The following is a 15,095-nucleotide window of genomic DNA, read 5'->3' on the forward strand; positions in this document are numbered from 1 at the left end:
AAGTGCGAGGCGTGCACTTTCCGTTTCCACTTTGTTTCCTCGCGGGTTGGGGTGAAGAGGTAGGTGGAGGGAGGAGAAGCTGGCGCACAGCCTCGGCATCTGGGTGGGTTAGACATCTACCACCCGCGGAGCCCTAGGAGCCTCTGGTTCCCTGGTCGTCACCCAGTGACAGGTGATGGAGTGTGATGAGTGATTCATCTTCCAGGAGTACGGCGTGAAGAAGGCAGGGGAGCTTCACACCCTCAGGAACATTCCGGGGGATCACAGCCAGAGACTGTGTAAACCAGGGCCTGTGCACCCAGCTCTGTCATTTTTCACTGTGGGTGGCGGCCCCTGAGCCCTTTCTGTCAATGCCAGATGCAGTAGGAAGCAGGATAAAGAAAACTCTGGCGTGTGGTTCTCCTCCTGAACCCTTTGTCTGCCCCCCCCACCCCCCACCCCATGCTGAGCCTTCACCCTGTCCTGTCCTCTTTGGCCACTAGGTACGTGAAGACCTATCTGCTGCCTGACAGGTCCTCCCAGGGAAAACGCAAGACTGGAGTCCAAAAGAACACGGTGGAGCCGACCTTTCAGGAGACCTTGAAGGTACTCGCGGGACAAATATTTATGTGCTGAGGCTCCCCACCCTGGGCTGGGCCCCCGGGGCCAGAGTCCAGCGGACGGTTCTTCCAAACTCTTGAGTCAGTTAAATGTAAGTGCAGACACTTAACCATTTCTGCAGGGCTCTGTCAATCAGTGGCAAGTGGTAGAAAATAAATTTCAGCCTTTGTACAGAAAAAGTGCAGCGTCTGCTGGACTTGCGAATGGCTTTTGATTAATGATTTGCAAGAAAATGGTAAAAAGGAAGCTGGCTGCCTCTCAATTTCTAAAATTGGTTTGTCCTGTTGAACTCTTATGACTATCAGAGAGCTATTCTCAAGCAAGGGAACCTGTAAATGAAACTGCTGAATTACACTCTTTGTAAAAGTACTTCTTTGTCATATTATCTGGCTTACCCAGGTTTCTTCATATTTTATGGAAAAAAAAGGTCTAGAGAGATTGTTTGGGTTTTCATTTTCTTAGGTACTAAGAAATGTGACTTATAGTTTAGGGCAGAGATCAGGGAGGGAGTGCCTCCCGCGGGGTTTCAGGATGGAGAGGTGGAGGTGATGTCTGGCGAGTGCTGATAGCAGACAGGTGTGGGAGGCCCTGAGCTGGAATAATAGTGCAGATGCGCAGAGCTGTACCCACTCAAGATTGGGCAGCCTGGGGATCCCGTGTGTCAGGCCTGAGAAAGGAGAGGGCTTTGCCTTCTTGGAGAGTAGGAGCATTTGTGAACTCCCAGCCAGGGGCCACCTGGGTAGCTGGCACAAGAGTGCCATGCGGGACATGAAAATAGCCATTGTTTTGGGTGCCCCTGCCGTGGCCAAGTGCTTTATGTACCCTCCGAGCCAGGTGTTCGAATCCTCATTTAGCAGTGGGGAAACTGAGGCTTAGAGAGTACTTAAAAGTACAGCTGTGGCCCACGATGGACTAGCAGTCCTTCAAAAAATTTATGTTCATAAGGACTCCTTAAGGGATTTTTTTTTTTTTTTTTAAAGCAGATTGTGGTTCAGCAAGTGTGGGCAGGGCCGGAAGTGCTGCTGGTTTGGGACACTCTGGTAGCAAATCCCTGGATACTGGTCTTCACGTGCTTTTGCTCACATCCTGCTAACAGAGTTTTGAAAAGCTCTGTACCCCCTCACACACTGTAAGCTGATATGTAAAATTACTCATCGTAGGTTTAAGGTATCTTGTACAAAACAGGCAGACAAATATTTCATATTTCATGAGACAAAGATGAGGATTGACTACATTTTAGGTAAATACTTCATTATATACTTTGATTTTTAAAGTTTTAACAATTTTATTTAAAATGTACCGAGAATCTCAAAGAAATCACCTATGATTTCTCATCCATTGGTTTTATCCAGTACATCGAGAATGTTTTGGTTATCCTGAAAAACTTTCCAGATACACTGAAAAGAATCAATGTCTTTGTTCTAAATATAGAACATCTCAACCCAGACCCAGCCTTAGCCTTCATAGAAATATGTATAAGATGGAAAAGATGGGAAGGTGAAGAAGCTGAGCAATCATTAACAGTTTGGCAGAACCCAGTATTTCAAATTCCCCCTTGGTTCAGCTCGCTGGAGGCTGCACCCCTGGGGCAGGACACGGGAGTCAGATACTGGGCATGAGAACAGCCTTTGCCAGTTTTGAGAAAAGTGCATGTGCAAGTTGAGGATATAGAAACTGATTCTCCAAGTTTTCTAAGCAGAGCACTCCTTGGGGAGACTTTCTGTACTCCAAGGGGTGCTAGCACGTCCCTTGCAGACCACTCAGTGGGGGACCTGGGGAGGATGAAGTGAGACACCGGATGTGGGTGACCGTGGCTGTTGCCTCATCCTTGTTCTCTGGTGTCGGTTACACTCGGTACCCCATGGAGACTAGCCATCCAGGGTCTGCTGGCACGGCCTTGTGGACCTAACAGGCAATGAAAAATAGGTCTTATTTTATTATTTTTTATAATTTTTTAAAAAATTATTTTTTGGCTGAGTCGAGTCTTCATTGCTGTGCGCGGGATTTCTCCAGTTGCAGTGAGTGGGGGCTACTCTTCATTGCGGTGCACGGGCTTCTCATTGCGGTGGCTTGTTGCAGAGCAGGGGCTCTAGGCACACGGGCTTCAGCAGTTTCAGCACGCGGGTGCAGTAGTTGTGGCTCACGGGCTTAGTTGCTCCACAGCATGTGGAGTCTTCCCAGACCAGGGCTTGAACCCGTGTCCGCTGCATTGGCAGGTGGATTTTTAACCACTGTGCCACCAGGGTAGTCCAGGTCTTATTTTAAGAAGTGGACTCAGCCAACCGAAGGGAGCAGTCCTGTCTGTCAGGAAGGGGCCACCAATCAGTGAGGACCTGAAGAAAAGCAGGCTTGTGTTTCCAAGGGGGTCAAGGTGGGTCACCCTGCGTGCAGAGCGGGTGGAGAGGATGGAGCTGCCGCAGGAGGGCAGACCTGGGGGGACAGTCAGCTTCCCGCCCCGAAGCAGCTGGTTCTGAGAGCGAGCAGATGCAGCACAGTGCACTGTTGGCCTGGACGTGACTTTGGGGCGTGTGGCCATGAAGGAAATAACCAGATTCGTTTAGAGTTTAAAGATCGAGTATGGAACATGGGGCAGAGGTGGAAACGGGCCGTGGAATCGAGGGGAACAGACTGAAAATCGTCTGGGAGCCATGGGCCCGGGTACCCAGCTTGCCCATCTCTGTTCTGCCTCCGCAGTACCAGGTGGAGCCTGCCCAGCTGGAGACCCGGCAGCTGCAGGTGTCCGTGTGGCACCTGGGTGCGCTCACCCGGAGGGCGTTTCTTGGAGAAGTGATCGTCCCTCTGGCCACATGGGACTTCGAGGACAGCACGACACAGTCTTTCCGCTGGTACCCGCTGCGGGCCAAGGTGATGTCTGGTTTGGGACTGAGCCGCCCCCACCCGCACCCCTCCCCACCATGAGAACCAAACTCACTTTTCAAAGGGATCCAAGAAGAGAACCCTACCCGGGGAGCCTGGGACCTGGGATGCAGTGTGCACCTTCCCGCCTCTGATTCTGCGGTAGGAGCTTCCGAGGAGAAGAGGCTCAGGCCGGGCTCCCCGGGGCGTGTGGGTGGAAGTGGGCTGAAGGAGTCTTACCAGCTCAGGTTTGTTCAAGATCGGGCCTTTGTTGCTGTGCACGCGTGGGGGCTTTCTCTAGTTGCACCGAGGGCCACCCTCAGTGTGGCCCAAACACCAGCGTGGATCTGGCCTGGGGTTCAGTCCCCAGTGACAGCCTGGAGGGTCACATAGCGTCCGCTGAGGAGGCCTTGACCTTCTCGGGCCAGTGAGGCTGCCTAGCAGGTGGGACCCGCCTCAGACCTGTGGACTATTGTGTGTCGTATCTTAACTCCCAACCAGTCAGTCGTAGGTGAGAATGACTGGACCCGATGCCCTCAGGAAGGCAGGGGTGGGGTTCCGTGTCAGATAGGCTGGGAGAGCAGAGCTGGCTGATGGCCACGAAGGTGAGAGGAGAGGCCGGGGAGAGAGGGTCGCAGTTCTTGGGGTGGCTGCTTTGCCCATCTCTGTGCTAAGATCCCAGACGAGAGAGTGTGAGATCGTGAAGGAGAAAACCGGGGCTCTGTCACCTCCTAAGAAATGGCAACAGGATGTGCAGTCCCACCAGTGAAAGCCTGGCAGGGAGGCTGAGTCTTTACGAGGCCTGGATGCCATTTTACCGCTGTCTTCCTCTCCGAAACCAGGGAGGCTCTGATGCGCGGCGCTCGGCTGACTGGCATCTCTGGTTTCTGCAGGGTTGAGCCCGGGCCTCCCGTCTCTTTTCTCTGTGGGGTCTCTGCAGCCCCCACACTCACCCTCTGGTGCCCTGCGCCTCCTCTTCTCAGAACCTGAGTCCGTCTTCAGAACTCCACGTGGGAATATCCACTTGAAATGCTTTCTGCAGGCTAAGGTCTGCCCAAGACCTTACATCCCACCTCCTCCATGAAGGCGCTCCTGATTTTCCCTGCCAGATGTGGTCTCCCCTGCGCTCAAGGGGCCCTTCCTGCCTTCTCCCCCCGGGATCCCTTACTCAGGCCAAGGCAGGCTGCCACCAAGGCTGGTCAACTTTTGATAAGCAGGCGAGGAGCAGAAATCGCCAGACTGAAAGGCGTCCCTCCTAATCCCAGCTGATAGACAGTGACAGCCCGTGCTCACAGGCCTGCCCCCTGGCCCTGACAGGAGGAAACCACGGGGATGGTGAGGGTTTCTGGAAGGTGAGGGTGGAGGCTGGTTCTGCCCCCACTGCACTGGGTGAAAGGTTGATGGGGTTGTAGTCACCTTCTCCAAGGCCCTCCTTCACTCACTTTCTGGCAAAAAGCCCTGGTGACCAGAGAAGCCACCTTGGTCCGCAGCGGGGGGGGGGGTGGGGGGGGTGGGGTGGTCTGGGACGGGCGGAGCCAACTCACCAGACTTGGGAGCCCCTTGCCGAGGGGACCGAGCCCGTGACCCCGTTGTCTGCTGTGCCTGCCGCAGTCCTTGGCACGCACAGGTAGCTCAAACCTTTACTAACCTGGGTGGAATTGATGTGAGCTTGGTTTTATTTACTTTTTCAAATTCAGGTTGTGTCCAGGCTTTCTGAAGGCCATGCCACGGGGACACGCCCTGGCATGTGCCCTGGCCCTGCCTTTGAGCCCCTCTGCCTCTGGTGGGCTGCGTCTACTGGGGTGGCAGAGCTGGGGGTGGCGAGGATGGGAGTGAAGAGACCCCAATTGGAAGGATGCCCAGCCCTGCCACGGGCATGGCCACTCCACCAAGGGCTCCCCCAGGCCTGCAGAGGCTTTGCAGGGGTGGGGTGGGCAGAGGGAGGTTGTTAGGGGACGCTCATGGACGGAGCCGAGGCAGTGAGAGGAGCCCAGAAGGTTTTGCGGCTGGGGACTCCTGCCTCTGAGCTCTACCTCTTCCCGCAGGCAGAGAAGTATGAAGACAGCATTCCCACAAATAATGGAGAACTTGCAGTCCGGGCCAAACTGGTCCTCCCTGCAGGGCCCGGAAAGCTCCAGGAGGCTCAAGAAGGTGGGTGGCCTCTAGCCTCGCAAACGTTCATCTGTCCCTGCGTCACTGTCCCCAGAGCCTGGGCAGCAGGTGGGCAGAGAGGCTGGGCAGTTCCCCAGCGTTTCCCTGCTGCCGCCCTCAACCCCACGCGCTCCAGTGACTCCCACCAAACCCACGAAGCCCAGCCTGGGAGGCGGGTTCTCTGGAACCCTCAGCTTAGAAGGGAGACAGACGACCCAAACCAGGCAAAGCCTGTGATGTCTGCTTCATGGGCCCTTAGGACACCTGCCTTTCCTCCCAGGGGACTGGCTCCCATGGCCTCCCTGGGGAAACAGTCCCACTGTGGCCCCCCTTGAAGACGGACCGCCTGCGTCATGGTTGGGAGTTTGCCTCCAACTCCTGGTTTAAGGTGCCGTCAAGGCTCCGAGCGACCAGCTCCCTGCTCCCGGGCCGCATGAGCAGCGGCTGCCCGGCAGGAGGTCAGATCAAGGTCCTCACGGAGCTTCTGGAGATGTGTAACTGACTCAGTGTGGGGCATGTGAGAAAGATGAGGGTGGAGAGTGAAGGGGCAATTCCAGTGTTATTAGTGATTTCCTATTTGACAGAAGAGGAGATTCTGCTGGCTGAGCTCACAGGGCCCCCAGCAGGCCAGCAGCACGCTCCCTGTGGTCAGCGGCAGCCCCCCTAGAACAGGTCTCCTCCCCAACCCACTGGCTGCAGCTGACTCAAGCTCCTGCCTCCTCCTCTCCTTAGTTCCCGGATTTTAAGTCTTTCCCTGCTGTCACCACGCTGACTGTGCAGTGGGGCAGGGCCAGTGGTGCCTTCTCACAGGGGACGGGCTGTCTCGGGGCCCGAGGCTGTAGCCCACCCTCTGGTTCAGCTGCCAGCTTGGGGTGGTGGCGTCGTGTGCTGTAGGAGTAGGGTTGACGGTAACTGGCAGCTTTCCTTCCAGGGACGGCAGAGGAGCCGTCACAGGGTGGCCAGCTCTGTTTGGTAGTGCTGGGAGCCAAGAATTTACCTGTGCGGTCAGATGGGACCCTAAACTCATTTGTTAAGGGGTAGGTATTACATTTAATCAAATATTACTGATGATCTATTACACATATGGCATAGTCCCTGTAAGGGAACACTGAAAAGTGTAAGCCATTTTAACCTTGTCTTGTTTTAGCGTTCCTATGAAAATCCAACATAATGCACGTTAAAGACTCGTTTCCAAGAGTTCATGGGACTTGGGCATGCTGAGGCTGGGTTTGGATTACCACATTTTAAACTAAACCCTGTGGCATCAGCAGATCAGCACTAGGGACTGAGTGGAGCTCGGGGAAAGCGGTGTGGTTGGTAAATATGTCTTTAGCTTAACATCCCCTCTTGGATTAACAGTAAGATGGTTGACTCCGCATGTTTCATTCTCACTCACTTCAGGTGAAATAGTGTCTCCGCAAGTAAAGCAAACACTGTTAATAATTACGTAGCATTGTTAAATCCCCAGTCAGATATAATGGAAAAATGACAGCGTACCCCGTCAAGACAGTGTCCTAAGCCTGCCACTTATCTGTATGACCTTGAGCAAGTGACTTAGCCCTTCTGCATTTATTTGCCTGAGAACAGGGTTAAAGGAGATAGCGTGTGTGCAGAGCCCTGGTCCCTGGGTAGCAGGTCTGATGAGCCTTGCCGTGGGCTGGTGGTAGTCGTACCAAGGAGGCGGATTAAGACAAGGGCCCCGTGGCCTAGAATCCCAACGGACCCTTAATACAGTACTTGGAGCAGAATTCAGCTCGAAGAGAAATCGGGAACAGCCTCGTGAAAGGTCACATAGCCAGATCCCCAAATTCCCATGCTTGTCCCTTGCTGACAGGTTTTGTTCTGAGTGGGCTCAGCACTTTTCTGAGCACTTAGCCTCACTGATGAGCAAGTTCCAACAGAGAAGAGGGGGCCGCGTGGCGGGCAGAGCTGATGGGGTTTGAATGTATTTCCTGTGCAGCTGTCTCACTCTGCCAGACCAGCAGAGGCTGAGACTGAAGTCCCCCGTCCTGAAGAAGCAAGCCTGTCCCCAGTGGAAGCATTCCTTCATTTTCAAAGGGGTCACCCCTTCTCAGCTGAGGCAGTCCAGCCTAGAATTAACCGTTTGGGATCAGGCCACCTTCGGTGTGAACGACCGCTTGCTGGGAGGCGCCAGGCTTGGTTCCAGTAAGTCTGTCTGAGGTATTTATGGGCCCCGAACAGCACAGCTGACCCTTAGTGACTGTCCATGTGCATACCATTAAAAGAAAGTGCTTCCATGATGGCAGGGGACTTCAGGGGCTGTGAAACTGCCTAACCCACCATAAACGGAAATGACTTAGTCTAGCTTTAACTTTACAACGGAGTGGTAACACAGCAAAGTATTTCCACGATTTAAATCAGATTTGGATCTGCTAAAGAAACAAAAATTACAGGTCTCAAAATGCGCTGGGTACAGTATTTGCTTTTGTTTCCGGCATCAATCATAAAAGGATTATTTTCTTAAAGGAGAATATCGTCTTAACCCAAACACATGGCAATTCAGAAAGTATTTCATTAACAGACTAGAGAGGGACTCTTTTCAGCATTGCTCAGCAGGAGTGCTGCTGGCTTTTCGTGGGGGGGCCGCAGGGCCCCCCAAACACTGACAACCAAAACACCCGCACACACGCCCGGGGGCTGCAAGACCACTGAAGAGAAGTAAGACTCACCGTTCAGTGACAATTTGTTTTAAAAGGAACACTGTCCAAAGCACACCCCTTCCTCTAAGGAACGCCTCACCAGCGGCGCACATTTTAATATGGTCTTAAGTTGCGGTGAAAAGTTACTGTATACTTTGCTGCTGCTCCTTCTTAAGGAAGCTGTGAAAGGAGGGCGAGTGTCCCCTGGCCGCCGTCACTAATCTCCCCCTTCACTCACACAGAGGAAGAGCCAGCTGGAGGCGCAGACTCAGGCTCCCAGTCAAAGCTCCAGTGGCAGAAAGTTCTTTCCAGCCCCAACCTGTGGACAGACATGACCCTCACCCTGCACTGACTGGAGGCTCCGGGTGCAGTGGGGCTCCAGGTGCCGGGGCCTAAAGGTCAGCCGCGGGGCCAGGTGTGCCTGCACAGGGCGTGCGGGGTGGGGCAGGGCCGGCAGGAGTGTGAGCCCTCCCTGTCTCCAGTGTCCCTCCACTGAGAGGTTCTTCCAGATCCCTCTGTGTGTATTTAAGTAAGTTAAACAGATCATCGATGTTGTCTCAGGTTGGTTACCTGTGCTTTGAGAGATGTGGAAAATAACCTGATTTCAATAAATGTTCAACGGTTACCCTGGTCTCCCTGTGCTCAAATAGTGAAAATTATGGCCTTGTTATGTGCCAAAGGGAAAAGAAGAACGTGGTGGGCGTTCTGCTGTGGAAAACCGTTTCTGGAGGAGGTCAGCCCACCCCACGGGGTGCTGAGGGACGCCCATTCCTGGGGGGTCCGTGCTAAGGTCACCCGAGGGATGCGCGGCTGTCAGGCTGCATGGAGGCTGAGTCTGAGGAGGGCCCCCCTGCCGCCAGAGACACGTGCCGCTGCAGCCCGCCTTGGGCTCCTCCTCACAAGGACACCTAAAAGCAAAGGACAGAGCAGAGTGTGGAAATCTGCTGGCTCTTCAAGGACGTGGTAGGAAGCGGGAGGTGCTCAGAGCAGGTTCTGCGTGTGGAGGGACTGAGATGCTGACCAGGTCAGAAGGGCCCCCCACGGCTGGAGTCAATGATCAGAACAGCCTGCGAGTCCTTTTCAAACAAGAAGCTCCAACAGAAAGCTTAAATGCGCACAATTACAGGCACGAAGTAAAAAGCCACTTTCCTAGATGTGATTACAGCTGTTAATCGGCTCCATTACTGCCCTCAGGTCACATCAGATTAAGTGCTATGGTTATGTGGTTTTTAATTTGTAATTTTTATTCTGTAAAAGGTAACAAAATATACAGAATGAAACGTTCCCTTTTTCAAACTAATGTTACAAACCCATATTATCACTTACATATAAATACTACACTCTATAGCTGATCATTATTTAGGTGTGTAAGTCCGACAATGTAGCCCTCTGTTAAGCAAAAAAAAAAAATTATCCAAGAGAAGAGTATATCCTGCATTGTTTATCCTGAATGATCACAGGATTTTGTCAACTGAACTGAAGGCCTGGAGGAAGGAAATTGTGTGTGTGCGTGTGAGAGTGCTTCAGACTTTTCCAAATTGTTACCCTTCAAAAAACAAATATACAAAGATGCATCCTTCATAGAAATCAAATCAATTTCAGCTAATTTCAAATAGAAAAAAGTATGGCACAGAATATAAGCCACGATGTGGTTTTAATTATACTGAATCTCGCATCATACATGCCAGCATGGAGTTATTCAGACTTGACAGGCATCTTTCCTTAACTGATTCAGTCCTGTTCCAAGCATAAAACAGGAAGTGATTCAATGAAAATAAAAATCAGGCCTGTTTGGCACTATGATACACTTGGGAAAAATAAACCAGGGAAACTGCCAATGGTCCCAGCCCCAGAACATTCCCACTGAAGTAACTACTCTCTTTAAAGGACCCGGAGGACGATGAGGGGTGTAGGTTTCGAGCCCTATCTGTACAAGCAGGCGGTGGAGTCGCGCAGCGGCCCTCCTTCCGCAGAGCCGAGACGGCGCCCCTCACATGGCCTCGAACTCGTCGATGCGCTGCTTGGTGTTGCCCTGCCGGATCTGCCGCAGCGTCTTGTACTTGTCCCGGCCCTGCCTCATGTTCTCATTGTGGATGATGTCATTGTGGGTCCGCTTGTTCTCGTCTCTGGCCTGAGACAGCTCACTGGTCAGAGTCTGTAACACGAAGCAGCCTCGGTCAGCTAGACGCGCAACACAGAGCCCGCCGCCCCCCCCCCCCCCCCCCCCCCCCCGAGGGAAAGGATGGGGGGGCCCGGGCCCGAGGAGGGGGTCCAGCCCGCCTCCGCGCTCACCATCAGCTGTCTCTGCACGCGCTCGTTCTTCTCGGCCTCGGTGATGCGCTTCTCCTCATTGCGGTCGTCCAGGATGCCCTCGCTGGACAGCTCGGCACTGTAGCCCGTGTACTCTGTGCCCTCCTCCTGCGGGCTCTCCTGGACATGGTAGTTCACGGGCTCGTACACTGGGGGTGGGGGAGGGGGCGCCGTCATCACCAGGTGCAGCTCCTCCTTGGTCTTCACCAGGTCATCCTGGGCTTCTCTGGCCTTGGAAAGCAAATTAACAGACAGGTGAGAACTTTTCACAGAGAACTTCATGCTGGCACCATTTTCTTACGAGCCACCTTCTCTTTCAAATTAGGCCCACTATCCTTGCTAAGAGAAGGATTCTGCACCCTCCCTTCCCCGACTCCTTTCTCTGCAGGCTGGATGCCTGTGGCCTGCAGCAGCGCAAGGCCAGGCTGTGGTGTGGCTGACCAGGTGGCCCTGGTCTGTGCAGCCTCTTCCAGGTTTAGGAAACCACATCCCGTGAGCAGTTAACAACTGTGCCCACAGCGCCAAGAGAAACGGTGATGCCAGGTCTTGACATTTTCCTAAGTACTACAACTTCCTTATGTCTGTAGTCCTTATACATGTTCATTGTATATACTTCTGAAAAAAAAATTATTAAAGAAACAAACCCTTCCAGCCACTGAGGAGCACTCTAGCATTTCAGTGCTGGGTTTTATTCTTTCCCTGAGTGGCTGCTGCTTATCAAGCTCCTCCCTGCCTGCCAGCATCTGGCTCAAGCCCCCTCTCACCCCTCACCCCTAATCCTGCCAGCAACCAGTGGGGCTACTCACTCAGTCCCGCCCACCTCATCACCGTCCTGACCCTGGAGATGTGCTTAATTGGTACCTGTTTTGTAACCAGTTTCTCTCATTTAATTATAATGAGCACTTTCTCCAAAACCTAAGGACTGGCATCTTCTACACACAACTTGGGTTGGGGGCGGGGGTGAAGATCCATTAGGGGGAGGTGTCAAGTGTCCCCATAAGGGGCCACCACACTTCCAGTGGGCGGGAGGGCTCGCGGATGGAGACAGGTGCTCCAGCACTGGAGCGAACGCGGTTCTCACTATTACAGGGACAGCGGACTCAACCGCTGGGGGTCCCTGCAAGTCGGGTGTTGCTCGTCCTGATCTGCATCAAGGAAAGCGCGCCTCAGAGGTGAGACCGCTGGCCTGGCCCGTCGCACAGGAAGGCGTGGCAGAGCCCAGAGACCCCCAGCGGCCAAGTCTTCCGGTGCAGCTGCCTCGCGCGGGGACTGGCATCAGGACCACCTGTGTATCCGACATAAACCGCCTTCCCATGCGGGCGGCAGAGCACGGTGGGCGCAGCGAGCAAGTGGCTGCCGGCTCCCCTGCTGCCGCGCCCGCGCCCTCACCCGCGCACTCACCCGGAGCTGCCACTCCTCCACCTCGTCCTCCTTGCGCCGCCGCGCCTCCTCCAGGAGGGCGATCTTGGCGGTGTACTCAGCGAGTTCCGTGGCCTGGGAAAGGAGCAGAAGCTGAGATCGTTTCTGGAACGCTTTCAGCAGGCCACACGTGAACGAAGGGTCACATATTTCGGTAAATGGCGCCTCGTCCCCGGCCGGCAGTGTCCATCGCCCGCCGTGTCTGAGGCTGCGCCTCGCGGGGCCGCCGCATTGTCCCCCACCCGAGGGCCAACCACCGCAGGCCCCCTCCCCACCGGCCACCCTACACCCTCAGGCAGATCACTTTACAGCCCCGATACACGTTATTATAAGGCAGGTGTCACTTTCTCAATCCCCAGAGGCAGTCTGTCGGTAACTGAGCGCCGTGAGGCGGGGGACTCCTACCAGCTGCTCCTGGCTCTTGATCTGATCTGCCGCCTGCCTCTCCAGCTCCTCCTTGGCGTGCAGCGCGGCCAGGCGGTCAGCCTCCAGGCGCTCGGCCTCCTCCTGAGCCCGTTTCCTCTCCTCCTCCAGCTTCAGCGCTCTCTGGATCTGGTCCGAGAGCTCTAGAGAGCGCAGAAGCAGAGCTGCTCAAGGCTCCTGCCAGGACCCTGCAGTCTGGCCCTGAATTCCCACCCCGGGGGATCGGATGAGACACGAGCGGGAATCACACCAACGCTGCAAAGCAGTGGACTGAGTCCCAGGGTACCGGGGCTTCCTCTCCCAAAGACACTGAAGGGAACACGGACTGGGTGGCTGGCACAGTGTGTGTAGGACAACATCCTCAGGTGTGAAACCGCCCTCTCCCTGGCCTGGCCACATCCTTGCTGTGCTGCTCTCCCCAGAAACGCAGCATCTGTACCCCTCCCCGGGTCTCAGCTTATAAGGCGAGGCGATGCAGCACAGCTCGGATGACCTCAGGCAGAGCATTGTACCTCACTGAACCTTAACATCCTCATCAGGAACGTGATAATTCAGCCCTTACCTCATAGGACTGAGGGAAACTTAAAAAGATGACGTACATAAAGCACTCACCACAGAACCCACACAAATGTTAATAAAATACAGAATTATTTTCTAATCCAAATAACCATTTTCTCATGTCTCTTCTGCGGGTCTCTGCTTTGGGTATGTGCTTCACTGAGGTGTGTGTTCTTGGGAGAGGGTTCCCTCCTGGGTGCCCACCAGCACCTGTCTGGGGGGGCCCCGCCCACCTCTCTCCGCCTTCCTGGTTTTCTCCTCATAGTCCTGAAGCCTGAGCATCAGCTCCTCCTTCTCACGCATCATCTGCTCTTTTTCTCTCTCCACGGTTTCTCTCCTTTTCTTCTCGGTTTCCAACTGCTGCCTGTTTCCAGGAGAGGAAGAGGCAGAACAGGAGGCTCAGACCCTGCAGGCAAGCGTGTGCCCACACAGGAGCCTGGTCATCCCCACGGGGGGCCCCCCTGGAGCCAGACCCTCACCAGTCGCGGCCCCTGAGGGGCAGCTGCATCTCGGTCACCGGCTGTCCACAGAGCCTAGTCCAGGCCTCGGGCCCGTCCATCCAGCAGAGGACGCTGGTTACAGCACTGACCCCAGGTGCCCCGATGGCTCCCCACCTTGGGCTCTGCCTCTGCCCGGCCCACAGGGAGGCAGCTCCAAGGGCTGCGCAGCACAGGCACGGACATCCCGCAGGCAGGGCTGCTCTGTCTCTGAGCCTGGTAGGACACCGTCCCGACCTGCCTTCCCACCGCCGCCCACCCCTATTCACCGCTCCAGCTGCTTCTGGTGCTTCTCCTCCCGGGCCTGGGCCTTCATCTGCTGCACCTCGATGGTGTCAGGCTTCCTGCGGCGCATGTACAGCTCGTGGTTCCCCATGCAGAGCTGCAGGATCCTCTTGTTAATGCGCAGGCGGGGGGCATAGAACACAAAGTCCTGCAGAAGAGAACAGGGCGGACTCTGACTCAGGAATACCTTCCCTTGGCTTTCTTCTTCCAAACCCCACTTTCACCCAGTTCTAGACACCTTTCCGAAAAGGATACGCATATCAGAGAGCAGGGGCCAGAGAGGGGCTACAAGGTAAAGCCGCTGACCCCAAATGAGATGTTCCTGGGGCCTCAGGGCGAGTGTTCTCCGGAGCAAGCAGAGGGAGTGTGTGTGGTCAGCGCACGCCCGTGTGCACGCACGCTGGAACCCCATGGCTGCACCACAGGGCTCCTCCAGGCCCTGTACCGCCCGAGCTGCAGGCTGACATCCTTGTCTGTCCTCTCCAGCCCTGAAGCCCCAGCCCTGATTCCTTCCTGGACGACACAACTGCGCTCCTGGTTGCCTGGTTGGTTGAACTTCCGTCTCCTCTGCCTCAGCCTTTCGCCTCCCACGCCACTACCAGCGCACCGATTGGGTCATTGGCAGAACTTCAATGCCAGCCCGTCAGCTCCAGGGCGAGGTACAAACACCCTGGCCTGGCACACGTGAAGGCCTTCCGGCCCCGACCCACCCCTTGTTCACCTAAACTGCGCTCCTTCGCACGTCACGCCCAATGCCACACACCCAAGGCCACAGCACTTCCACGAGACCTCTCCTCCTCCATGGCTGTCACGTCTGTTCCCCCAGCACTGGATGGAGAGATCGGTCACGGCGCCGAACCCTGCTGGCGTGTTCTGCTCTCTCCCCGCCGCTAGGCGCTCAGCTCCCTGGAGAGCCGGGCCACGTCCATTCACCTCTACGCTCCCAGGACCAAACCGATGCTCTGTTTCCTGGTGCCCCGGGAACATCTATCTGCCGGGTGACTGACAGTGCACATAGCACTGTCACATCCAACCCCATGACCTTGGGCAAGTCGCTCCATCACAGCCTCAGCATCTTCAGCTACACAATTATTGTGAGGATTAAATCAGAAGATGTTCACAAGGACTCAGGCGTCTGGCACGATGAAAACTGGCTGATACACAGACGCCTGCTCAGACTTCGGGCTGCCTTACAAAACCACTACTGGAAAGCCTTCTTAAAAACCAGAACAGAATCGCAGCATCCAAGAGCTTCATGACATGTGCGCGCACGAGGCTGGGACATGGATGACACAGGGTCATGTTTCCCAGCTCCTGGTTACCCATGCGGTTAACA

The 15,095-nt window shown here is 54.9% G+C and overlaps 2 protein-coding genes across 4 annotated transcripts in view; one reads left to right on the plus strand and one right to left on the minus strand.

Moving 5' to 3' along the window:
* Positions 1-8,772, plus strand: part of SYTL3 (synaptotagmin like 3) — a 68,607-nt gene extending 59,835 nt beyond the window's left edge. The window contains exons 10-15 of the mRNA XM_057739094.1: positions 483-585; positions 3,295-3,465; positions 5,502-5,607; positions 6,539-6,644; positions 7,568-7,773; positions 8,510-8,772. Of these exons, the coding sequence (XP_057595077.1) occupies positions 483-585; positions 3,295-3,465; positions 5,502-5,607; positions 6,539-6,644; positions 7,568-7,773; positions 8,510-8,619 (802 nt within the window). The 3' untranslated portion in view covers positions 8,620-8,772. The remainder of the gene's footprint in view (positions 1-482; positions 586-3,294; positions 3,466-5,501; positions 5,608-6,538; positions 6,645-7,567; positions 7,774-8,509) is intronic.
* A 727-nt stretch (positions 8,773-9,499) lies between these two features.
* EZR (ezrin) overlaps positions 9,500-15,095 on the minus strand; it is a 48,231-nt gene continuing 42,635 nt past the window's right edge. For all 3 annotated transcript variants that reach the window (XM_057737696.1, XM_057737695.1, XM_057737697.1), the window contains 6 exons: positions 13,744-13,907; positions 13,211-13,341; positions 12,402-12,562; positions 11,979-12,071; positions 10,560-10,808; positions 9,500-10,422 (listed from right to left, as the gene is read on the minus strand). In XM_057737696.1, the coding sequence (XP_057593679.1) occupies positions 10,258-10,422; positions 10,560-10,808; positions 11,979-12,071; positions 12,402-12,562; positions 13,211-13,341; positions 13,744-13,907 (963 nt within the window). In that variant the 3' untranslated portion in view covers positions 9,500-10,257. The remainder of the gene's footprint in view (positions 10,423-10,559; positions 10,809-11,978; positions 12,072-12,401; positions 12,563-13,210; positions 13,342-13,743; positions 13,908-15,095) is intronic.

This window comes from Hippopotamus amphibius, chromosome 6 (genome assembly GCF_030028045.1).
Source record: "Hippopotamus amphibius kiboko isolate mHipAmp2 chromosome 6, mHipAmp2.hap2, whole genome shotgun sequence".
Classification (NCBI taxonomy): Eukaryota; Metazoa; Chordata; class Mammalia; order Artiodactyla; family Hippopotamidae; genus Hippopotamus; species Hippopotamus amphibius.